Source organism: Sorex fumeus, unplaced genomic scaffold (genome assembly GCF_029834395.1).
Source record: "Sorex fumeus unplaced genomic scaffold, SorFum_2.1 ptg000078l, whole genome shotgun sequence".
NCBI lineage: Eukaryota > Metazoa > Chordata > Mammalia > Eulipotyphla > Soricidae > Sorex > Sorex fumeus.
Window position 1 is genome coordinate 4,512,809 of NW_026606135.1, and position 25,207 is coordinate 4,538,015.

Here is a 25,207-nt window from a genome sequence, read left to right on the forward strand (position 1 = left end):
GGGAGCAATTTGAGATATCTTATGTTTATAAATCAAAGTGAATGATCCAGTGAGACTATGTAGTTGGAATTTGGGGAGAAAGGGGCCAGCTATATTGGAGAGAAAGAATAGAACTTTAGTGTGTGAGGCAGGAAAATTCTCTTTTCCGGAGAATGAGAGAGGGAGGGAACACAACAGGACTCAATGTAAGCAGGTTTGGCTACCAAAAATTTCAATTGTTAATTTGAAAATCAATTTTTTTGTTGTTATAGAGAAAAAGAATAATGCTTAAATTGAGTCTTATTTCAAATATATGTATATACATTTTCATGTATGCAGTAATATTTTTAGTCATGAGAGTAATGCAGACACATTTTGAAATAACTCAGAAAAATAAGAAAATACATTTCTTCCTTTTTGTTATGTTAAGCCATCTGTAAATAGAAATATTAGATTTGACTTGTTTGTGTCTGCAAAAAAAATCTGTTGAGAAATTTCTATAGGAATTGAATTAAATCTATAGAGCAGAGTCTGGGGAGAGAACTCAAAGAACTCGAGTGCATGCTTTACAAGAGGGAGGCCTAAGTTGGAATTGTATTCCTGCCATCACATGGTCTCCTGTGCATTGCCAAGACACCCCTTGAGCACTGAGATGGGAATACTTCCTGAACAGTGTTGAATATCACCTAAAAACAAAAACAAAAGGAAAATTCTCTAGGCCAAATTGTGAAGAAATGACATTTTTTACTATGTTATTGCTATGAAGATGATATATTTCTCCATTAAATAATTTTCTAATTATTTTCATCATTCTTTTGGAATTTTTAATATGCCCCCTATACATATTTGATTTTCTTTTGAACAATTGGAACCTGTTTTCTTATCAAATGCATATTAGTTATAGATGTTTCTTTTTTAGATTCCTTGGAATTTTCTACGTGAGTTTGATATCTAAAAATAGTTTTTTCTTTCTTTTCAATATGTATGTCTGTAATTGTTCCTTATTTTATTTTATTTTTAAAATTTTTTATTAGTGAAACACCATGAGGTATAGTTGTAGATTTACAAATTTTTGTGCTTGGGTTTCAGTTATACAATGATTGAGTACCCATCCCTCCACCAGTGCCCATTCTCCACCACCATGGATCCTAGTATCCCTCCCACCCCCATCCCCCCATCCCCCCCTGCCTCTGTGGCAGGGCATTTCCTTTTGTTCTCTCTCTCTCCTTTTGGGAGCAATTTGAGATATCTTATGTTTATACATCAAAGTGAATGATCCAGTGAGACTATGTAGTTGGAATTTGGGGAGAAAGGGGCCAGCTATGTTGGAGAGAAAGAATAGAACTTTAGTGTGTGAGGCAGGAAAATACTCTTTTCCAGAGGATGGGAGAGGGGGGAACACAAACTCTTTTTTTTAAAATTTTTTAAAAATTTTATATATATATATATTTTATTAGTGAAGCGCCAGGAGGTACAGTTGTAGATTTACAAATCTTTGTGCTTGGGATTCGGTCATACAATGATCAAATACCCATCCCTCCACCAGTGCCCATTTTCTACCACCATGGATAATATCCCCCCCATCCCCCCCTCCCACCCTGCCTCTGTGGCAGGGCATTCCCTTCTGTTCTCTCTCTCCTTTTGGGTGTACACAAACTCTTTTGTGGTTTGCAAAAGAGGCATTGATCTTAGTAAATAAAAATTAATGGGGGGGGGGCAGAGTGAGATAGCACAGCAGGTAGGGTATTTACCTTGCTGTACTATCAACCCGGGTTAACTCGGGTTCTGTCCTTGACATCCCACATGAGACCCTCAACAACGCCAAGAATAATTCCTGCGTCAATCAGGAGTAACCCCTGAGCGTTGCCAAGTGTCACTCAATTAAAAAAAATTAATGGGACAATAGCACTGTAGCACTGTCCTCCCGTTATTCATCGATTTGTTCGAGCAGGCCCAGTAACTTCTCCATTGTGAGACTTGTTGTTACTGTGTTTGGCATATCGAATATGTCACAGGTAGCTTGCCAGGCTTTGCTATGTGGGCGAGATACTCTCGGTAGCTTGCTGGGCTCTCCGAGAGGGGCAGAGGAAACAAACCTGGGTCAGCTGGGTTGGCTGTGTGCAAGACAAATGCCCTACCTGCTGTATGACTGGGATAGGAAAGATTATCTTCTTAGCTTTCTAAAAAAATTTTGGCTGCATACTTCTCAGTTCCAAGAGTGCTCTTTTTTTTTTAACATTTTCAGATAAACTATGGTTTTACTTTGAGATTATAAGGTACATTATTATGTAATTATATGTCTTTGATCAGTTCTAAAGTTGTATACCTCCCATTACCTCAAAAATTTTTATTTTAACAGATGTTATACATTCAAGCATTACCAGGACCTTTTCTTTCAATGGATCCCTCTTCATTTGTGGATGTTTATGGATATATTGCTACCCCTCAAATTTGGAAACAAAAGTCATCATTAATGTGGCGCCTTGGCCCCACATATCTCTTTGAAGAAGCCATTTCAATGGAAACTCTTGAAGTTATTAACAAACTTGGCCCAAGATACTGTGGTAACTTCCAAGCTGTACAGGTCCAAGGTATGGAGTGTTTTGATTTATAATGTTCTTGCTGATGTTATTTTTTAAAATGGACATCTAGTTATTTATAGCATATTTATAAAGTATAAACTCAGCACAGGTCAGTCATTAGGGAAGACCTCTTTAATTGGATCATTATATATTTACAACCCAATAGAAAATGTCGCAGAAAAGGAAATGACAATATCCTTTGGATTTCAACTCCAAAGAATATAATGGAGCAGAGTGGATGGGTAATACCGTCAGTATAGAAAGAGGGGAGAATGAGATAAATAAGTTACATTCCATTTAATGAAGAAGCTTTTTAACTAAAGTATACTGTTATCTTTAATTATTAAACAGGCAGACAAAACATCCACATTTTCGTTATTGATTGTTGGCTGTTCAAGCAAGGAACATTGCTCTCTGCGCTCAGCCAAGTCAAAGGGGTCAGCTCCCATCTGGGAAGGATGATAAATGAATCTGTGTGTGGATGCCTTGTGCTTGCTGAAGGGCGATTGAGCACTCTGGAGTGTTTTTTGTCTCGAGCCTTATTTTTTTAAACTTTATTTCCTCTGGCAAATGACAATGGCCAGAGAAATGTAGCGAGGTCAGGTCCAGAGCCAAAGTCTTACCCACTCTCATACTATGTGTCTTCAAACCATGTATCTCAAATAGTTTTCACGAGTCAGGAATCCAGGTGCTAATTCCAAGTGAGAAGCTCATTATGGACATAATGCTTACTTTCAGCTTAGCCCATTTTCTTTTAAATATTGTTTGTTTATATACTTAGATTTTATATACTTAGATTTTATATACTTAGTTTGTTTATATACTTATAAAGTTTGTTTATATACTTAGTTTGTTTATATACTTATATAGTTTGTTTATATACTTAGTTTGTTTATATACTTAGTTTGTTTATATACTTATATACTTATATATACTTATATATACTTATATACTTATATATACTTATATACTTATATATACTTATATACTTATATAGTTTATATACTTAGTTTGTTTATATACTTAGTTTGTTTATATACTTAGATTTTATATACTTAGATTTGTTTACTTTTAATTTTTTTGATTATGGACCAGACCTCCCCGTGCGCAGGACTTAATCCTGGCTCTGTATTTGGGGATCACTCCCAATGGTGTTTAGGAGACTAGATGCAGTGCTGGGGATTGAACCGGGGTTCGTTTCATGCAACACAAGTTCCTTATCTGCTGTACTCCCAAACCAGCCCGCTATTTCCTTTTTCATAACTCAACATGCTTATCACGTAGCATTTAGTGAGGTGAGAACCTTTATAGGTGATTCAAGCTCTAGCAATTTCATAATTGGATAACATGTTTTTCACATCAGATTAATTTGCTGATATTTCTTTAGCGCTTTCTATGAGTATCAGAGAAGCACAGGTAAGGACGAAACAGGAGGAACATAAGCACAGGGTATGCACCACACACTGACTATATGCAGTTTCTCAGTGATTGCAATGATTAGTAGTGATCTCAGTGATATTGACTTTCTTAACTATTAATTTTCATAGAAAAATTAATTTTATTTTTTCATATTACTTTTTTCTTTTTTGGGTCACACCCAGCGATGTTCAGGGGTTACTTCTGGCTCTGCAGTCAGGAATTAGTCCTGGCGGTGCTTAGATGATCATATGGGATGCCAGGAATCGAACCCGGGTCTGCCGCGAGGCAAATGCCCTCCCTGCTGTACTATTGCTCCGGCCCTTCATACTACTTTTAATGGAGTAGAAATAGTTGAAGTTTTGTGTTGTTTTAGGAGAGGATCCCAGACAAGAAGGGACACCGCTGGTTGCTGAGGAGAAGGTTTCCTTTGGTCTTCACGTAGCCAGCTCCTCCATCACCAATCTTGTTGAGATCAGAAACACTTACAATGAAGTGGACAGCCGCCTGATTGCCAAAGAGGTATGTCTTCTCTCTTCACTTGCTTCCCCCTTATGGAATCAAAATTATAAGGCATGCTTTTATAATATGCTAAAATGATCACTAACTCATGTTTGCACTTGTGTAGATGGAAACATACAAACATCTTTTCAGATAATGTGTTAAAATACCTTATGCCTCCCTACTTGTTAGCACCCCCTGAAAAGCAAACTTTATTTGTAATTGCTATGAGAAGAAAGTCGATGCTCTTCAATCTTTTATAGTAAAGCAGGAACAATTAGAATACTTAAAAAAAACTGTTGTGTCATGGAAAATACTGTTGAGCTTTCCGTTTTGAGTGCTACAGATTCCTCAACACTACAATATTTTGTGTTACTGTGTTATATTTATTTTAAACATAAGATATGCATATTGAAATCAGACATACTTGTTGATGAAGATGCCTTTAGATTTATTATTTTCCAGCTTATGTATAAAGATCTCTTTTGCTTATCACTGGTGAATTTGGCTTAATTTTTTACATTCTGTCCACCCTCTGAGATTGAGGGTCATCTCCCTTTATGGAGGGGAATGGATAAGAGATTGAGTTTTGCTGAGCACAAAAATCTACCACAGCAATAGATATACTCATGAAGCTCTGATCTTCCCTTCCCTCCCCTTCTCTTATCTATCCTTCTTTCTCTCCTCTCCTCTCCTCTCCCCTCCCCTCCTCTCCTCTCCTCTCCCCTCCCCTCCTCTCCTCTCCTCTCCCCTCCCCTCCCCTCCTCACCTCTCCTCTCCCCTCCCCTCCCCTCCTCTCCTCTCCTCTCCTCTCCCCTCTCCTCCCCTCCCCTCCCCTCCCCTCCCCTCTCCTCTCCTCTCCTCTCCTCTCTCTCCTCTCCTCTCCTCTCCTCTCCTCTCCTCTCCTCTCCTCTCCTCTCCTCTCCTCTCCTCTCCTCTCCTCTCCTCTTCTCTTCTCTCACCTCCCTTCCTTTCTCCTTTTATAGTAAGTTTCCCTTCCCTTCCCTTCCCTTCCCTTCCCTTCCCTTCCCTTCCCTTCCCTTCCCTTCCCTTCCCTTCCCTTCCCTTCCCTTCCCTTCCCTTCCCTTCCCTTCCCCTTCCTTCCTTCCTTCCTTCCTTCCTTCCTTCCTTCCTTCCTTCCTTCCTTCCTTCCTTCCTTCCTTCCCTTCCCCAGCTGTGTTCTATTCTCTAGGATCACTCCTGGATGACTTGGGGAATCATGTGGGATACTCGGGACCCAACCTGAGTTGGCTGAGTGCAGGCGAGAAACTCACATGCTGTATCACGCCAGGATAGAAATTCTGATTTTCATCTACTTGACCTTACAAAAATCAGTGAGCTCAGACTTTCAGAAATTGGATACATTCAAACTGGGAGAAAGGCAACCATGTCCTTTGTAGAATCCTTTCCCCTCCAGCTGCTCCCTGATACTTCTTGACCTCTGAGCATAGGAACACTGTCAGCACAGTTGATTAATCAAAGCTTCTTTCTGTGATTTAGCCAGCGCTTTGGAGGCAGTACATGGAAATCTGAATTTTGGCTTCTGTCTCCCTGATATTGATCCAATTGTTATTCATTCACTGACTGTCACATACTGAGTACTTGCACTGGGTTAGGTCTCAGGTGCCTGCTCTCTAGAAGCTTTAGAACAAGACATCTTCCCTTTCAGGAAAGATTCTCCGAACTCATTATTTTCCATTTCTCTAGATGAACATTTCATCCCGTGATAATGCCATGCCTGTGCTCTTGCTAAGAAACTGTGCTGGTCACCTCTCGGGTTCTCTGAGGACCATTGGAGCCGTGGCTGTGGGCCAACTGGGTACGTCATGTCATGAGCCATCACTATTATGTTGGAAGAAGGGCTGGGAACTGTCCTTGCTTGTGCTGCCTGAATTCCGAGCATCAAACAGAATAGATTATTGGAAATTCAGGACAGGGAGTGAAAAATTGGAGAGTTAACCCTGCCAGAAGATTGGCCTCCCACAGAGCACAGTCAGTTCACCTGGCTGAAACTCCCAACTGCTAGTGAACTCAGCTATGAAGCAAGCTGGCATCTATATCCAACGGAGTCCGTCTCTGACCGTGTTTGAGTGAAAGCAATCAGAAACTGTTAGTCACCAGGAAATTGGGGAGGAGCAAAGTAGTGAGTTGGTGCCAGCTCCCAACCCTGCAGGACCTAGAGCCGAGCAGAGCAGAGTAGAGCCATAGGCTGCCTGAGCAGTCAGTGCACTGACTCACCCAGCACTCTGGCTTGAGGCTGAGTGCTCCTGGGAAATTCCAGCCTTCTTGGAATCCCCAAAGGACTCAGCACAGTGTCTTTTAGTGACTTAGAACTTTCAAACATCTTTCCACTTCCTCCAGTGTGCACTTTTCTCATGTGTACCTTCTGTTGTGGGTAGATGGTGGCAGCTCATTGGCACTTGTGTATTGCTGGGGAGAACTTCCATTGCAAGAGAACTCATCTGCAAGAGAACTGATGGAATTCAACTTTGTCTCCCACAGGGGTGAGAGTGTTCCACGCCAGCCCTGCTGCCAGCGGCCTGGACTTCATTGGTGGGCCTGCCATCCTCCTGGGCCTCATATCCTTAGCTACAGATGACCACACTATGTACGCAGCTGTCAAAGTCCTGCATTCGGTCCTGACCAGCAATGCCATGAGTGATCACTTGATGCAGCACATCTCTGGGTACCAGGTACTCCCATCTGCCTATCCTGCTAGCAGGGACTGTGGATGTCAAGGAGCAGGGGTAGGCTTCACCAACTCCACTGGGCAGTTCCCTGCATATTGACTTCTATATAATTTAGAAGAGAAGCTGAACACCACCTGCATCCCCAATTCTAAGACCAAAATTGTCAAAGCAGAGGACCAGAGGATAGTCAGGCAGAGAGGATACTCTGATCAGGATGGGTCTGCTCACCAGTCTATTTATCAACACTTTTTTGAAGATCATCATAGGCACCTGATGAACTCAGATCTCTTTTGTGGACCTAATCTCTCCCACACCCCCACTTTGTGTCTCACTAAGAGCTCAGGCCACAGAGGCAGAGTTCCTGTTTGAATTCTGCTTCTCTCCCACAACTTGCTGTTTAACATGGAGGATAAATTACTTACCTTTCTGTCTCAGATCCCTCTTCTCTATGATGAGGATTTTCCTACTTTATGTGTCAGGGGCTTGCATTGAGAACTGGATGTTTAACACAAGCAAAGAACTCAGCATTACATCTGGTCCAGAATAAAAACTCTGTGTGTCTTGTCTTTAGATTTTAATATCCCTCTGCCTTAGTGAACACACGTGAGTGATGGTAATTATAGCAGCACCTCTTTTGTGGGATTGTGATGAAGAAAATGAGTTGGTAGAAATGGATGCGAGAGTAATGTCTGGGTCTGTGTTCCCTGAGATTGCTATTGATATTTACTATTCAGCAATTAGATGAGACTCAGTGAATATCCTCTATTACCTTCCAGCATGACTGAGAGGGCAGCCAGGGACAGGATGAGAGGTGAAATCTTTAGTAAAGACCACCGGGGCTAAAAGACTGTATGATCCCCACTGGTGCAAGGGGTGTGGCAGTGACCAGAGGGTCCTAAGAAAGCGTCCTCCTGTGTCTGGCCAATGAATCAGGGTTTGAGAAAAAAGACATCTGTAATAATTCAGGGTCCCCATAGTACTTGGGCTGCAGCCTCAATTGGACAATGGCCTTCTGCCTTTCCTGTAAGTCTAATATGTTTATCATAGTTCTACATTATAGATACAAGGCTGCCTATCTCTTATGCAAATCTAAAACAATAACTTGAAGTCTGACTTTTATAGGGTTTTTCCAAGACTGGCCACCAAACTGTCCTGTAATCCCACCTAACAACATTTCTCAACCTACAGTCCTACTCTCCCCAGTCCTTCAAGGTCACAGGTTGCTAATACAACATGTGACTTTGTCTACCCTCTGTGTGGGGTACTACCTTCCTTCCTCACCCAGTTACAGCCCTTATCTTCTCCGATCAAGCAAAATGACAAAAACTGTATCTCTTTGGCCTCTGTGCCAAGCATTTGGCTACTTTCTGACCACCCACGGTATGTGTAAGGCCCACTTCTTACTGCTCTCTCTTGAGGCATTGGTTACCTCTCTGCAAACCTTTCCTTGATGGTACTTAGCTGTAAGTCTCAGCACTTCTTATAGCCGTAGTGTCACTGAGGCCAAATACACACTCAGGAAATCTTTTTGGAATAAGTGAATGGTTGTGCCTGGACTTATATTAAAATTCAAGAGCTGAAGCACTATAAAAGTTTCCTTTGAGTAAATTGCTAAAGTCAATAGTAGTGGAATTTGTTCTAATTCAGCACATAGCTGGATATCTGCTATGGCTAGGGATTTTAATCATTATTGTAAGCACAAAAAGACACAAAGCAGTTTCTGCTCTCATGGGTATATCTAGTAGGATAAAGTAGGACAAATACCAAAATAATTTCCGTACAAATTGAATGCAGTAAGTGTTTGATATTTTTCCTTTCTTTTCTTTGTCTAATCTAATCTAATTAATTAATTAATTATTGAGTCACTGTGAGATATATACAGTTATAAAACTGTTCATGATAAGGTTTAAGTCATACAATGATCCAACAACCATCCCTCAACCAGTGTCTATTTCTCATCACCAATGATCCCAGTTTCCCTCCCATTACCCGTATTCTCAGCCTGCTTTTATGGCAGACATGTTCCTTCTCTCTCCCTCTCTCTCTCTCTCTCTCTCTCTCTCTCTCTCTCTCTCTCTCTCTCTCTCTCTCTTTCTGCCTGAGATTCTTTTCTGAAACCACCAGTCTGTCACTAAGTGATTCTGTAGTAATCTTCCCAGAAAGTCTAAAGTCCTTGGGGAGTTTGGGACTTCCTGGGTGCACTGTTGTTTCTTCATTGCCCAATGCAGAACCATTGCTGAGTGCAGGACATTGAAGATCCAATGACTATTTGGCTCATGGATTAATGCCTTGAGGGAGATAATGTGCTATAGAACTGCAAAGGTGGCTGTTATCATATGTAAGAAGGAGAAGCAAAGAACTTCATTAAAAACAAAAGTAATTAGAAGTCCAGAAGACCGGGAAGACTGAGTTTGAAAGGAGGAGATGACAGACCTGAGAAGAAACCAATGGAAGAAATCTTGTTACTCATTTCATACTACCTTGTCAGGGTTAGACATTGTGGTAGGCATTAGGGGATGGACAAAGTGGGTTTAGTCTCTTCCTCCCAGGAATGTGCTGCCTGTCACAGTCTGTCATAAAAATGACATAGATGAATAGATCTTCACATTTGTTTCTAGTAGTTTTGGAGGCTGAAAATGCCAAGATTGCACAGTGGCAGAGGAGATAAGGCTGCTTTCTGGGGTCTCTTTTATAAAGGCACCAATCCTACCCATGAAGTCTCCATTGTCACATCTATAACCTTCCAAAGGCCTCACCTCTTAATACTTTACCTAGGGAGTTTGGTTTCAACGATTAAATTTTGGAGATACAAAACATTTTGTGATAACACAGTCTAATGGGCAGACAGAATAAGATCATGATGACTTCTCAATGCTTTATCTGAGTAAAGAACTGATCAGATCCTAAGATTAATTGTTCCTTTGTACATGAAGGGAGAAGGAAATAAAAATTTTTCTTATGGCTTAAAAAAGAAATATTTCAAATATTTGTGTATTTAGAGAATATAAGAGAGGAAGCCTGGGTAATTGTTAGAGGAAGTGAGAAATGAGAGAAGCCAGATTTTTTTTAAATTATCTGCTTTTCCTGAATACTATTTATAAAATAGAAACTTCACCCCACCCAATACCTTCTAGATGCCTTTATCAAATTTTGTTTATAATCATCACTCCCAGTCAGCATGTGTACTTACTTGTGGTTATTCTTGTGTTTATTTTTTGCCTCCAACATATACTCTGGGTCTCTTATTCATTACTGTGTCTGACAGATAGTAGGTGCTTGGTAAGGATTAATGAAATGAATTAATGAATACATAAAGAATATTTAATTATGTGTCTTGCTATGGATTAAATGAAATCATTTTTAGATTCTTCCTTTATGTTTTTTTTTGCTGATTTTTTGTTAGATATGAAGCATGATGACAGCATAAACCTTTCTGTTATTTCTATCACAAATATTTATTATTCTTTCCTCAGACTAGGTTGCATATAATCAAGGTTTGTAAGATACATTTTTATAACCTGGTTTTAAAAAAGGAGGATAGTTCCAGAGTAACAATACAAACATTGGAGGGATCCAGGATGGGTTCCTCCATAATGCAGGGAGGAAAGGAAAGTTGTGGTCAGTGAACAGCAATCCTGGATAAAAAGGGAGGGAAGGACTAGGACTCTTCCACACCATGGGTTTTATCTCAGAGGTTATTAACAATCATAAAGGAGGCTGGCAAGAACATGAAATGATTGATGCTCTAGAATGCCCTTTGACACCATGTGAAAGAAGAGGTAAAGAGGTGAAATTTGAATAGTGGACTGAAATAGAATCCAACGTGATCTGAGAACATATTCCTGATCTGGGGAGTCTTGGGATCTGTGTGAGTAACCTGGAAACATAGCAAAGAAAAACAGTCATAGCTGTGTGCTGTGTGCCTATTGCTACAGAAAGGAAGGCAGATAGATATTTGAGACCTATAAAGTATGAATATCTGGCAGGCATCGTAGGCAAAACATCAGCTGGTATGGATGACTGGAGCTTAGAGAGGTGAGTAGGGATAAAAATATAAATATGGGAGTTTTGCTCAAAATGTTAAACCCATAGGCAAAGATGAAATAGCCTAAGAGAAGTAACAGGGAGAGAACAGAAGAGAATTGGCAGTGTGCATGTACGTGCATGTGTGTGTATGGGTGTGTGTGTGTGTGTGTGTGTGTGTGAATCAATCACATAGAAGTTGGAAATAGGATTAAGACCCAGCAGTGGAGATTGAGATGAAGAAATAGAAAATCAAGCTTAAGGAAACTGAAAAAAGAGAGTGTTTTGAGAAGGTGAGTTTGGTCAGACAAATAGAATGCTAATAAATAATTAACCAAACTAACAACAGAGATATCCCCTTTGAATAATGGCATCTGGGAGCCACTAGTGACCTTTCTGAAGTAAGGGGGAAAGTGGAGGCATTAGTCAGAGGGTTTGGAGGGAGCCAGAAGTGAAGTTTTGGAGCCAGAGGGTGCTGTGCTGATAATGTATTCTAGAAATTGGTTTACAAATAGGAGGGGGGTCTGTACTAGAAAGATTAGAGTCAGCAGAGGGTTATTTTAAATATGAGAAGTAATCAGTGCGGATTTGTTAGTGGGAGAGGGAGGTGTGTGTGTATGTGTGTGTGGGGGGGAGTGTGTGTGTGTGTGTGTGTGAGAGAGAGAGAGAGAGTTGAATAAAAGTGAAAGTGGAAGGGAGGAGCTATCCCTAAAAGCCATGGCCTTGAAAAGGTGAAGGATGAGATCCAGAAGCCAAGAAGGATGTATGCTCCCTATGAAGTAACAGGGAACACATGACAAGGAACACAATCTGTGGATCTAGTGGAGGGAAAGTGAGATTTTTCATGTTCGATGGGTTTTATCTTCTCAGCAGAATACAAAGTCAGATGGAAGAAGGGGAAACAGATTGGGAGAGAGAGAAGATGAAATCCTCATATTTAGGATGAAGAAAATGATCTTACTAATAAAACAAGACAAAGAAAACAACAACAACAAAACCCTCCACCAAACTGCAAGAATATATTGTACAATTAGTCTTTGGATACTGTTAATGTGAAGTGAACTCAGTCAGCCTGAGTGTGCAAATTTCTTCAAGCAATTTTCAGTCATACCCATTACTCCTGGCAGGAAGAGAGGAGCTGTCAGTTTTCAAATGTGTCAAAAGAATCACTAGAGTGGTACGAAAAGATTTAGAGTATTTGATTATCTTAGAAAACTCCAGTGGGGTAGCATAATAATATCATAGATGGGATAGCTTATGAATAGCAAAAACATTTCTCACAGTAGATGCTAGAAAGCCAAATTTGGTGAGGTGCCTTTTCTGGACTCCCAGTTGCATCCCAAGATGATAGCCAATAGAAAGTGGAAGCAAGCATTTTTGTGACTCTTAGAATCTATTCATGAAGAGTTCACCTCATAACTATCTAATCTCAGTTATACCCCATCTCCAAATATTATCCCACTGATAGATACCATTTCAACATATGAACTTTGGAGAGATATTTTCAGTCCACAACAATAAGCAAGATTACCAAGGACTGTTGAAAGTATGTGTCTGGGCAGACAGGGAGAAGAGTGAACTGAGGCCCATGGAGAGAAGTGAACTGTGATGAGTTGGGCTGAGGAATCCAGAAGAGATGATGAGACCACAGTCTTAACAAATGACCTAGTAGCCTTTTTGTGTGTGTGTGACCAGGGCCAACAGATATCTGAAATTAAGTGGGATTCATCTCCCTGGTCTCTGGGATGGGTGTGGGCTACAGGGATCACAGGGCCTTCATCCTTAGATTGTTACTGGGCATGTTTTAGCTTCCCAGAGCCTGACACAACAGAAAAGCATATTGTGGGCGAAGTCTTAAATGAATCTGTGTGTAGGTTGGCACATGGACTGTGGCTTGCCTGAGGAGCTGTGGCTTCCCCTTGAAACTGAGGCTTCCCCATGAAGCAACAACATTTATGGGATGCTATGAATGTCAGTTCCAACAAAGAAAAAAGACAAAGAGTGCTCTGAAGCATAGGAGAAACCCAGAGAGTGTGGCGTTTTGCAAACACAAGAAAGAGAGTCAGGAGGGAGTAGGGCCTCCAGTAAGGTCAGCGTATACAAGTGCAGAAATATGGACAGTGGTAGGAAACAGCCAGAGAAGTTGATTTTTCCCTTTTCTTCAGAAGTGAGGAAAAGTGAAGGAAGTGAAGGAGGCAGCAGCTAAGAGCAGAGTTTTCAAATGGGGCTGACAAAAGGTGCTGATATGAGCAAACAGGTAAAGGAAAATAGTCCTAACAGTTCATTCACAAGTAAACTTTTGTGTGTTTTAACCTTTCAGATAATGGCCTTTCTCCTGAGGAAGAAAACTTTTCTCCTGAATTATCGCATCTTCCAGCTTATTCTCTCCATTGCTGGCACTGCTGAGTTGGGTTTTGGGTCATCTGCTATCACCAATGTTGGGGTCTTTCGGCATATACTCTGCAATTTTGAGGTAAAATGGGAACTTGTCATCAGCCCTAAGTGTGTATGTATGTGTGTGTATGCTTGTGTGCTCACACACGTGCGAATGCATTCATGTTTGTGATGTTCAATTCTGGAGCTTCCTCTAAACCCAACAGGTCAGCTTTTTATCACAATTATGATGATAGTCAGAGAGAAAGCCACAAAGATTCTGGAGCTCAGAGGTACTGGTTTATAATGAAATGCTACCTCAATGAATTGCCTCAGGCAAGCTTCATGACTTACAGAGCTCTGGTATGCTGTGTAAAATGTAGGCGATCACCTAATATTGTAAACATTACCCCACTTTTTTCCTGAATAAGTTATTCCCTTAGCTGAGCTGGTGTTTTTAGACCTGAACTTAAGAAAAGAAACAACTAATTTTTTTTAAAAAAAAAAACCCTGCGGAAATAAAATAAAGCAAAATAAAATTAGGTATAAGAAAATTTAAAGATTAGGATGAGAGAAGATGAGAGAATTGATTTCCCCCCCCCCCCCGATAACTTCTTAGATCAAGTAAAATAAGGGAAAAGATAGTTGAATTCAGAGGTCAATTGGAGCTTTTCAGCAGACCTACTTAAATGTGAACAGTGGTGTGAGAATGTGGGGAGGAGTAAGAGGGGAGATTGAAAATAGAAACACAGAGATTTTGAATAACTAGGAGGAAAATATAACTTATAGAAAAATTGTTGAAATAGTACATATGAGCTTGACTGTAAGATGATGAAGCGGAAGTGATGGAAAATGGATGGTTAAAATACCAGTGGAAAATCAACTACATGGGACTAGTTCTTAGAGAAGAGGAAAGTTTTTAAGACAGGAGTATGGGTTAGACCTTTCTGTAAGGGAATTTAGTGGTCTCAAAATGACTCATATAACCCAACCCACTCTAAAAATCATCAAACCAAGAGGTCTGAAGCACTGTGTTCACTTTAAGAACACTCATGAAGTTGCTCAGGTCGGCAAGGGCACTGTAACCCAACGGCCACCAAGTAGCTAAAGGATTTACCTCTCTAGAAGCAAAGTATGCCATTCCATCCAACAGTTGTGGAGTTTGTAGGGATACCCAGGCTGAATAATGGGGTTGGACCCCAAAAGTCCTGAATTAGCATGGTTCCCTGTTTAAAAATGCAGTCATACCGAATTTACAAGATTTAGATATTGATTCTCTGTCAATGAGTATATTCAGGTGAACAAAGCCCTATAGATACACCAGAATTTACAGAGATTATGGTCTCATTAATCCCTACATGCGTTCACCCTGCTATATTGAACTGATCTTTGCTTTAAAAAAAAAGAGATTATTTACAAACCTGAAAAGGAGATTGAACAGTAGAAACAATAACAACCCCCACCCCACCCCCAACATAAAAAGTGCTACCTGGGGATAAATTAGGCGGCAGAGATGGGGATGAACAGAATGTGGGTTGAACCTTTCCTCTGGGAAGGCTCGTCTATGTCTTGTTCAGGATTGCTGAGTGGATCCTTAAGCCTGTAAATATTAATGATTTTAGGCCAAGGGACATTATGTCCAGCACCCTATCTACTCACACTGCCTGGTAAACCTTCTTCATATGCTTCTTTGATTTCATGATGTGTTTGTTCTGTCTTTTAGCTCTGGATGAACACTGTGGACAACCTTGAACTCTCCCTCTTTTCTCATCTTGCGGAAATCCTTCGATCACCAAGGTATGCTGAGCTCTAGTGGCCAGAGAGCTTAGAACTAAAGGCTTCACACCAAGATGAGGAGTAAGTGGGCAGGATGAAACAAGGTTTAGCAGCAAAGCTTCTTCCACCTCCCAGAGCACTGTCTTCTTAGGAAGAAGCATTTCTGTCTCAAACTATTCATCTGCTCTAGCAAAAATATCATAGACTTGGGGGCTCATAAACAATGGAAATTTATTTCTCATGGTTTTGGAAGCTACAACTCTAACCTCCAGACTAGTTATTTCAGAGTCTGATGAGAACCTGTTTTCTGGTTGAGGGATTGTTGACTTTTCACTCTAACTTCCCATAGTGGAAAGACTGAGGGAGGTCTCTGAGGCTTTTTCCATGAGGATGTTATTCTTTTTTGTTTGTTTTTTTTGTTTGAGGGCCACATATAGCTGTGCTCAGGACTTAATCCTGGCTCTGTGCTCAGGGATCACTTCTGGTAGGGATTAGGGTAAGCTGCATGCAAGGCAAGTGTATTACTTACTTACTGTGTTATCTCTTTGGCCCATTCTTACTGTGTGGTGGACGGGGGGCAGGGGGGCAGTGGCAAAGATGTGCTCAGGAGGCCCTGAATTCATTTCAGGTGATACTTGGCCAGCCAATCAAATAGTTCAATGCTTAGGTGCTCAAGGTGCTCAAGGACCACCAATGCTACACCCAGCAGTGTTTGAGGTTTATATATTGCTGGGGACCAAACTCAGGGCCTATGCATTAAAGCCATGTACCCCTGGTCCTGGTGTCATTTTCTCACCCCCTAATTACATTCTTGAGGGTTCTCCCCTCATGACTTCAGCATCACCCAAAGCCTTCATCCTCCACAGCTCATTCACTTCATTAATGTGACATGTTAAACATTGTAAATGTAAATATAAATGTAAAATGTAAAATGTTAAGTAAAACATTAAAAATTAGGTTTCAGCATATGAGTTTGGATGGGTCTATAGAAAAGTCTTTTCCAGGGAAGGACCTATATCTTCTGATGGTTTGGGTCTTGGAAGAAGTTTCTTTAATTCTGGCAAGTTTTTCTATTAGTTTCTCAGGGGCTTGGTAAGTGTAGCCAACATGGAAAAACACATCTTCGTGTCCCATTGACAACTAAACACTCCACCACCACTACCCCACTAAATTCTCCAAGTCACTTTCTAAATTAGCATTCTTTTGGTTGCAAGCAGCAGAAATGTAACTCAAAACAATTTAAGAAGAAAAAAATAGGAGGGAAAGAGAGAAGGAGAAGTAAGGGGAGGAGGGAACTTTGATGGATCATACAGGTGAATAGGGCAAATCTTCAACATGGCTGGGTGGGGCTCACAGAATTTTAATTGGGATTTACCACAATCTTTACTTTCTTCTGCACTGACTTATTTTGGTCGATTGTGGCAGCAGAGTGACTGCTGCTGGGTGACTCTTCAGCAAGTGTTTCCCACTCCTCAAAATCCTGAGAGGCTTCATTTCACCCTGTAAACCTGGGATGGGGCAAGAGTCGCTGGCACCATCTTGGGTGGTCCAGAGCATCAAGTCCTTTCTAGGGTGGGCTGAGGGAAAATAGAAAGAGTTAATAATTAATTTCCAAAGAAAGCAAGAGGCTGTGATCAAAATAAGGTGAAGCGAGGTAGGGAAGCCAACATATCCACCCACCTGTCTCCTCATGGGTCCTAGCCATCACTGGCACCTTTGGGGTCTTGAATGTGTTCTAATCTCTTCATTCAGTCACTCACAGGCAGCTCCTAGTGCTGCAAGTTTAGAGAACAGGGCATGGTTCTATAGAGAAAGGAAATAAGCTTGTTTAGAGTACATCTGAGTACCCCACAAGGAAGGAGGGAAAGACAAAGGGAGTGAGTGAGTGAGGGGAGGGGAGGGAGCAAGAGAGTAAGGAGGGAGGGAGAGAGGGAGGGAAGGAAGGAGGGAAGGAAGGAGGGAGGGAAGGCAGGAGGGAGGGAGGGAGGGAGGGAGGGAGGAAGGAAGGAAGGAAGGAAGGAAGGAAGGAAGGAAGGAAGGAAGGAAGGGTATAAAGAGACAGCAAAAGCCTACACAAGCATTTTCCCTATTGAGCTGATGAATACAAGTCACACAAGCAAGAACTAGGCAGGTTCTTGCTCTTTTGTATATTATGAAGGTGAAAGTAAGTATGGAACAACTCACCCCAGTCCATTCTCCTTTAACTTTTTTTTTCTTCCCTGCAGTCCACTTTCTTTATGTACCTGTTGTTTTCTAAGAGACGATCTGGGTACCCTGGGAGCTGTGCTCTTTTGGGGGAGTAGACTTTACTGGAAATCGGATTTGTGATTGTCTTAAGGAGGGGGTGGGTTGTGGATGCCTGAATTCTGTCTTTTTCCCCTTTGACTCTCGGCGGCCGGCGTGCTCATCCACTTTGTGGTTTGGGGCAGGCAGGAAGAGCGCACACCCAGACAGGCTCACCGAGGGCAGCGCTCCCGGCTGTTGGGAAGTGCTCCGTGGTTACACACTAGTCTGCTCTTTTGATTCTGAGTTTTTCTGAGACCAGCATTACTTTTCCCTGAGGCTTCAAATTTAAAAGTCAATAATTGGGGCTGTCTTTGAAGGCGGTTTCCGGGGGTTGGAGGGTGGAAGGGCACGGGAAGCTCATCCCTTGTGACTCTGGCACTTGGTAGACACATATTCAATGAGCGTCTGACAGCATTTTGATGAGTTGCCAAGAGATCTTCGCAGTTGAGGACCATGGAGCAAGCCCAGCCTGGGAAACCTTTTTAGCAGAAACACAGCAAATTTGGTTCATTCCAGTAAAAGCTTTTATTGTCTCTCTCTTGGGCTCACCAGGGAAGGACCTCGGAATGCTGAAGTTGCGCATCAGGTACAGCTCATACCCAAGCTCATCTTTCTCTTCAATGAGCCAGGCCTCACCCCTTCCAAGATCCCCACCATTATAGCCATCCTAGGCTGCCAGCTGAGAGGTCATTTCAGCATCCAGGACTTTCTCAGGTAATGTATTAAGCTTTTGTGGACAAGAGTAGGACTATAGGATTACTTTGCAAGGGAAAACTGTCCCCAACTCTTTCATGCAGGCACTCAATCCTTTAATGCAGAGACAGACCATTTCCTTGGAATCCCCCAAGGAGGTTCTGTTTAGGGCCAAGAGTTGAGAGGAGGGTTACTCTACTCCCCAGAAGACTGTGTTCCCTGGTGTTTGGCACTCTCTTGAACCAAGAATTAAAGAATGTCTGTGAACCCAGCCATCCTCACCAGCTGAAGACCCAATGTCTATCTTGTTCAAATTTTCCAGATGTCAGTCCCAGCTGGCATACCACGTAGCCATTTCATTATCATTGCTATCTTTTCTCAGTATGTGACAGAACAGAGCCAGAGTGGCTCTTATGAATCCTGATAGATCTGAATGGTCTCTGGAAATATTGCCTTGATTGTACAATAGTGCAAATCTTCTCATGCCCTCCATTGAAGCTACATTTGGGTGTATCTGTATAGAAATCTTCAGATGTGTTCTGTAGACACAGGTTGAGTGGAAATTGAGCATATACTTCTCTCCGTGTATGTGTTAAGAATTGGACTATTTGTTATGTACACCCTGAAGCCTTCATCCGTGAATGAGAGGCAGATCTGCGTGGATGGAGCCGTGGACCCCTCCGTGCCTGGTGAGATCTTTCTCAGATGCCAGTCTGATGACAGCAGGATGACCCTTATGGCACCCCTGAGAGGCAGTGTTGTGGGGTCATTTTTGCAGAGTGAATTGTGGGGTGGGGGCTGGCAAATAAAGGGAAAAGCAGTCACAGCAAAGCAGTTGATCCCAAATGAAGCATATGAGGTGATAGGTCTTTTGAAGCGACAAATAAAGTCTTATTGTAGATCCTTCCTTCACAACCTAAGACAGCTTCCAAGGCCTCTGGGTTGATTCAAGTCCTTTCATTCTCTAGCTCCTGCTCACCCTTCTGGGTGAATCTCCCCTACTCACGCTCCCCAAGTACACCCCAAATTTAGCACTGAATCATTTGGTGTCCAATGTGTAATGATCTGCTACCCAGTCATGATCCATACATGTTATTTTCCCTGTAGGAATGCTCCCTCTGCCCCATCACACCTCCTAGACACCCTTCATTTGACTAATTGTACCTTATCTTACCAAACCAAGTCAAATGATATCCTCTGTGTTTCCAGATTCTCCAGAGCTAAAGTCTAGGTGTGTGATTTGTTTCTTGGAGTCTCTCCCAAACTACACAAGGAAGTGTGCTCTGCATTGTTCAGTTGCTATATCGTACTATAGATTCCTCTCTCAGAGTACTTGTGACTAGAACCATTTTTAAAAAATTTTCCTGGGCCCTCCAAATCTGTCTTGTCCAAGAGGGAGAGCCTCTAGCCCCAAGTAGCCACTTAACGGTACATTTAAATTGATTACAATCAAATTCAATATAAAATACAATGAATTAGTTATATTTGCTACATTCAAATGCTCAACAACCACATGAGACTAATGGTTAACTGAGTTGAATACAACAGCTATAAAGCATTATTTTTATTGTAAAAGATTATCTTGGACAGAATTACTTAAGCAGATACATTTTCCCTTTTCCTTAGACCAATCCTGAAATTTCAGTTTCATTTTGCAGATATGGAAACTGAGGTGCAGAAAGATTCAGATCCTAGCAATTCAAGTAGAGAAAGGTCTGACTCTACTTCTCCAGTTTCTTTAATCAGTCCTCTGGGTTCTGAATTGGTTGTAGAATGACCAACCACTTTAATGAAAAACTGGTTTAAGAGCCAAACAGGAAACTGACATAGACAGCCTTGCTTTTTCAAAGGACTCCATTCTGTAATTTTTTATCTATATTAAGACAGAAATAGCATTCCTTTAGGGATACCTTAATACTTAAGAAATAAAGTTTCTTTTCCTGGATTTATGAACCCCTTGCCATGACTCATGCTCTGGTTTAATGCAATGCGGACATGCTGGCAGCTTCATGAAAGTAAATTGAAAGCAGAAGAGAGATGGAGTCTTCCACTCCTCAACATTTGCTCTCAATGTCTTGCATAATACTCAAATGTACTCAAGAAATGCTGCCTCCTATGATCACTTCAAAATATTTTTCTGCTGGAGATAAATAGGATCTTATCATTTTCAAGATCTGGGGTAAAATGGGGAGCATTGAAAACATTTCTAGTTAAGGGGAACTTTAGGAATATTTCCTGAAATTCTTTTTAAGCATCATTTGAAGTCTAGAATTGAATGCCAATTTTTTGGGTCCCATATATACCCCAGTTCCTGGGTGAATGCAGCATTTGGTGAAAATGATTGCTTGCTGCAGCAAATATTATGTCTCTTTACATCCGTTTTCACTCAAAACTGAATTTGCTTTTTGTGTAGCTGGAAGTCAAACATCTGGAAAGACAATCTGGCTCCGAAACCAGTTGCTGGAGATGATGCTCAGTGTAATATCTTCCTCCCAACTTCATTTGTCCTCTGAGTAAGTAGCTCCAGGAAGAGCGATTTGGCACACTCATACAGGGTGCGGTATTAAAACCTTTCTTAATGAAAAGTTTAGTATCTCTGAGTTAGTTTTCTGCACTGTGTTTCCTGCACTAGTCAGAAGGAAAATTGTGTTTTCTCCACCCAATAAAGCAGACCTTGCCCTAAGATATTCTGGTGCAAAGCTAAATGGGTGCGTGTAACTAGGAGCTGGTTTTGTATAATGACAATAAACTACTTTTGTTGCCAATGCTATCATGTAATTGTTATTGTTCTGGCACTTGTGACATTACTGATTTTGATGTCCTATACTTGGAACATACCAGAATGGAGAAATGGCTGGGCTAAAAAACATCTATCAAGGAAAAGGCTTGCCAAATTCTCCTGCTATTTACTGTTAGTTATTTAGTTCTTTTTTCCAAGTTGGAGAAAGAAGTATCTGCCTTCAATTAATTTTTAAAAACAATGTGTTATGTAAAATTCCATTGACTCCCACTGGCTCCTTGCTTTACCTGTAACCCTAAAGTCACTTGCTGAGTAACAACTTGTTAAGCATCTACTGTGTGCCCAAGGGCTGGAATGATAGCACAGTGGTAGGGCGCTTCCCTCATGTGCAGCCGGGCTGGCTGAGCCGAGTTCGATTCCTCCACTCCTCTTGGAGAGCCCGAAAGCTACTAAGAGTGCCTCGCCTGCACAACAAAGCCTGACAAGCTACCTGTGACGTATTCAATATGCCAAACACAGTAACAACAAGTCTCACGATGGAGATGTTACTGGGCCCGCTTGAGCAAATCGATGAACAACGGGAGGACTGTGACCGTGATGTGCCCAAGGAAATTTCTACTTCTGAGAGTACAGCGCTAAGCAAGAACACCTAAATGCTTTTTCTTGCTGAGTTGGCATTTTAGTGAGTGAGTGTATTTAGGGAAGGAAATAGTGAGAATGGGGAATTTCCCCTTCTCAATAAAGCAATATTGCAAATACTGTTACAATTTACTGGCTGGAGTCTGGCATATTGTACAGTGGCTAATGTGTGCACAGTCCCAGTTAGAGCCTCTATACTGCATGGCATCTCTGAGAATAGCCATGAAGTTCCTGAGCACCTCCAGGTGTGAGCCTGGTTCTTCTCTGACACTGTGGGGTCAAGTAGCATGCAGGGGCTTGAGTAGTATCATATCACATTGACCCATTAGGTCTGGTTGGTCAAATGTAATCAGGAAATGACCCGAGGGCCACTTGAGCACTTCTTCGGAGGTCTCTCCTCCTCCCTCCCCAAACCACCAGTCCTTTCTCCATTCTGTGATCATTACTTTGTTGTCTCTGATATCAAAACATGATAGAACTTGAAGATGTCTCGGAGATCTAGTCGAACTAGATCAAACTCTGGGTGTTGACTTCTAGACCTCCTGGGTTAAAATTCCATCTCTGCTCCCAAGTACTGTGGAGAGTCAACTTAAGTTCTCTATGGCTCTGAAATTCCTTTATCAGATGATAAAGAGTAGAACCTGTAACAGATAGAAAGAGACTTTTCATGGACAGCGTGAGCATAGTGCCCAAAAGAGTGGAAACCCTCTGCAAACAAGCTGCTATTGCCATCGCTGCCATCATCACCACCACCCTCCTCATTAACACAGAGAAAAGAAACTTGAGCTCACCAAGAGCTGCTCTGGAGCCGTTGGTTAGCCAACACTGGAGACAGGACTGAAAAGGAAGACGGTTTGTTGACTTCTAGTGCTCATACCCTCATCATGTGAAGCCTGGCAGCTGAATTTGAGACTCTGTCCAGCATGGATAGATCTTTCCCTGACTCTCAGGAGTCTGTGTCTTTTGCTCATTCCAGTTCACTGGTTTCCCACCTCCCTCTAGTATTCTCTGGCAAGACTGTGGTCTTCAGTATCATCATTTTAAAATTTAATCTTGAAAGAGACAGTTAATCACATATTGTTTTACCTAAACTGAAAAAGGTGCATGCAGATTAGAATAGCCATTTAGGATAGTTTTGACCAATATACTTTAAGAAGTGGGTACATTACCACCATTTTTTTTGTCACAGCATCAATGTACCAAGATGGATGGTAATTCAGACACCATGTGTAGATGAATATTTTTTGAGCAGGACTATCCAAGGGCTCATGCGTTTTAAAATCAATTAATGCTTTGAAAAGTTTTGACCAACCTATAGTTCAGTCAGTGAAAGACAAGTCTATCTGCTTTGTAGTCATCTTGTCAGCATTTTATTTCCCTATTTTTTTTTAAAAAATACTGTGTGCTTCACTAAGTGATAGCTAGGAATTAATGTCAAAGTCTCCACATTTTCCGTGCCTTCTGTATTTGCCAAGAAGATATGGTTTCTTTTTTTTTCTTTTCTCTATCTATTTATTTTATTTTGTTTTATTGAATCTCACCATTCTACAAAGAAGTAATCATCCATATCAAGAGAGGGGTTCGGCAGGGTGATACCATTTCACCAAAACTCTTCAGTGCCACCCTCGAGAACATCATGCGACGACTAGAATGGGAAAACATGGGAGTGAAGATAGATGGTTGGCAACTACACCACCTCCGCTTTGCTGATGACATCGTTCTAATAACACCAAACATCAGCCAAGCGGCACAAATGCTGGCCGACTTTGACCGTGAGTGTGGAAAGGTCGGACTACAGCTGAATCTTACGAAGACAATGTTTATGAGAAACAGCCTTGTTCCTGACGCTCCATTCGCTCTCAACGGAACCACCATCTCCGAATGCAACAGTTATATATACCTAGGTCGAGAAATCAACATGATGAATGACCTGGCACCTGAGTTGCGCAGGAGGAAGAGAGCGGCTTGGAATGCCTTCAAGAGCATTGAAGAAATAACTAAAAGGACAAAGAACCTCCAGCTATGAGCACATCTCTTTGATTCCACTATTCTTCCTGCATTAACATATGCCTCAGAGACCTGGAGCCTACGAAAACAGGATGAGAACGCTATTCGGGTCTCTCAAAGAGGAATCGAAAGAACTATGCTTGGAATATCTCGATTCACTCAAATGAGAGATAGAATCCGGAGTTCTGATCTTCGTCAATGCTCAAGAATCAGGGACGCTGTCTCATTTGCCAAGACATCAAAAATCAGATGGGCTGGACACGTAATGAGGTTTACAGACAACCGCTGGACTAGAGCCATTACTGATTGGATTCCACGGGACATCAAAAGATCACGTGGATGTCCACCTATAAGATGGTCAGACTTCTTCGTCAAGACCCTAAATGATCGGTTTGAGGCTCTGCATGTTCCTAGAACAAACAGATACCATTGGGCTACGCTAGCACGCATGAATGGAGACGTTACTGGCACCCGCTCGAATAAATCGATGAATAACGGGGATTAAGTGATTAAGTGATTAAGAAGTGATTATTGAATCACTGTGAGATACAGTTACAAAGCTTTCATGATTGAGTTTCGGTCATACAATGTTCGAACACCTATCCCTCCACCAGTGTGCATTTTCCACCACCAATGTCCCCAGTATTCCTTCCACCACCCCCACCCCATCCCACCCCCTCTGTGTCAGTCACCTTCCTTCTTATTCTCTCACTACTTTTGGGCATCATGGTTTGCAACACAGATATTGAGAGACCAAGAGGAGATGGTTTCTTGTCTTCACTGACATCTGCCCCCATCCCTCATCTCCAGGTCAAAGGAAGAGCTCTTCCTGCATCTGGGTCCTGACTGGTTCCTGCTGCTTCTGCAGGGCCACCTGCACTCCAGCACCACTGTGTTGGGAATGAAGCTGCTGCTGCACTTTTTATCCAGCCCATCCCTGCGTGTGCGGTTCAAAGATGGACTGCCTGTGGGATCCTGGGTGGAACACAGCTCCAAAGGCATAGACATCATGATGGGTGAGTGTGCATCTACTTCCAGGAGGCAGGGTGCTACCTCATCGGGAGCTGTGAGTGAGAAACTGCTGAGCATCTCTCCACATGCATCTTCAAAGCTCTCTGCAGTAGGTTGTCCTGCCCTAAATAGTGACCTGCCCTAGAGGAGGATGTCTGTGACCAGAGAGGTTTGCAGATTCCTCCTCCTTCCCAGATCACAAATGACCTCTCTGCTCTGCAGACATGAGGGGCTTCTTTCCATTCCTGGACATTGCAATCCTAATTTTCCTTTCTCTGTGGTGTCCTTTTAACCCCCAACCAATGAGGCCAGTCTGTTTCTCCTGATTGATGTGTTTCCCGTTTTAGGTCTTATTTCAAATGCAACTTCTTGCTGGAGAGGTGGGTCCTGCCTGAATATAAGCACTCTGTTATACCATTTATTTATAGTATGTATTGCAGTCTACAAGCATACACTTGTTGGTGTATTAATGGCTTCATGTTTGACTCTCC

General features: G+C 41.8%; 1 protein-coding gene across 2 annotated transcripts in view; it reads left to right on the plus strand.

Moving 5' to 3' along the window:
* The window catches only part of WDFY4 (WDFY family member 4), a 249,490-nt gene that overhangs the window by 66,616 nt on the left and 157,667 nt on the right, over positions 1-25,207 (plus strand). Inside the window, exons 19-28 of one of the 2 annotated variants that reach the window (XM_056130445.1) lie at positions 2,339-2,570; positions 4,354-4,499; positions 6,186-6,297; positions 6,981-7,171; positions 13,512-13,664; positions 15,288-15,361; positions 18,179-18,340; positions 18,917-19,008; positions 20,733-20,832; positions 24,516-24,721. In XM_056130445.1, coding sequence (XP_055986420.1) covers positions 2,339-2,570; positions 4,354-4,499; positions 6,186-6,297; positions 6,981-7,171; positions 13,512-13,664; positions 15,288-15,361; positions 18,179-18,340; positions 18,917-19,008; positions 20,733-20,832; positions 24,516-24,721 — 1,468 coding nt within the window. Of the gene's footprint in view, positions 1-2,338; positions 2,571-4,353; positions 4,500-6,185; positions 6,298-6,980; positions 7,172-13,511; positions 13,665-15,287; positions 15,362-18,178; positions 18,341-18,916; positions 19,009-20,732; positions 20,837-24,515; positions 24,722-25,207 lie in introns of those variants that run through there. The other variant, XM_056130444.1, reaches the window with a different exon arrangement.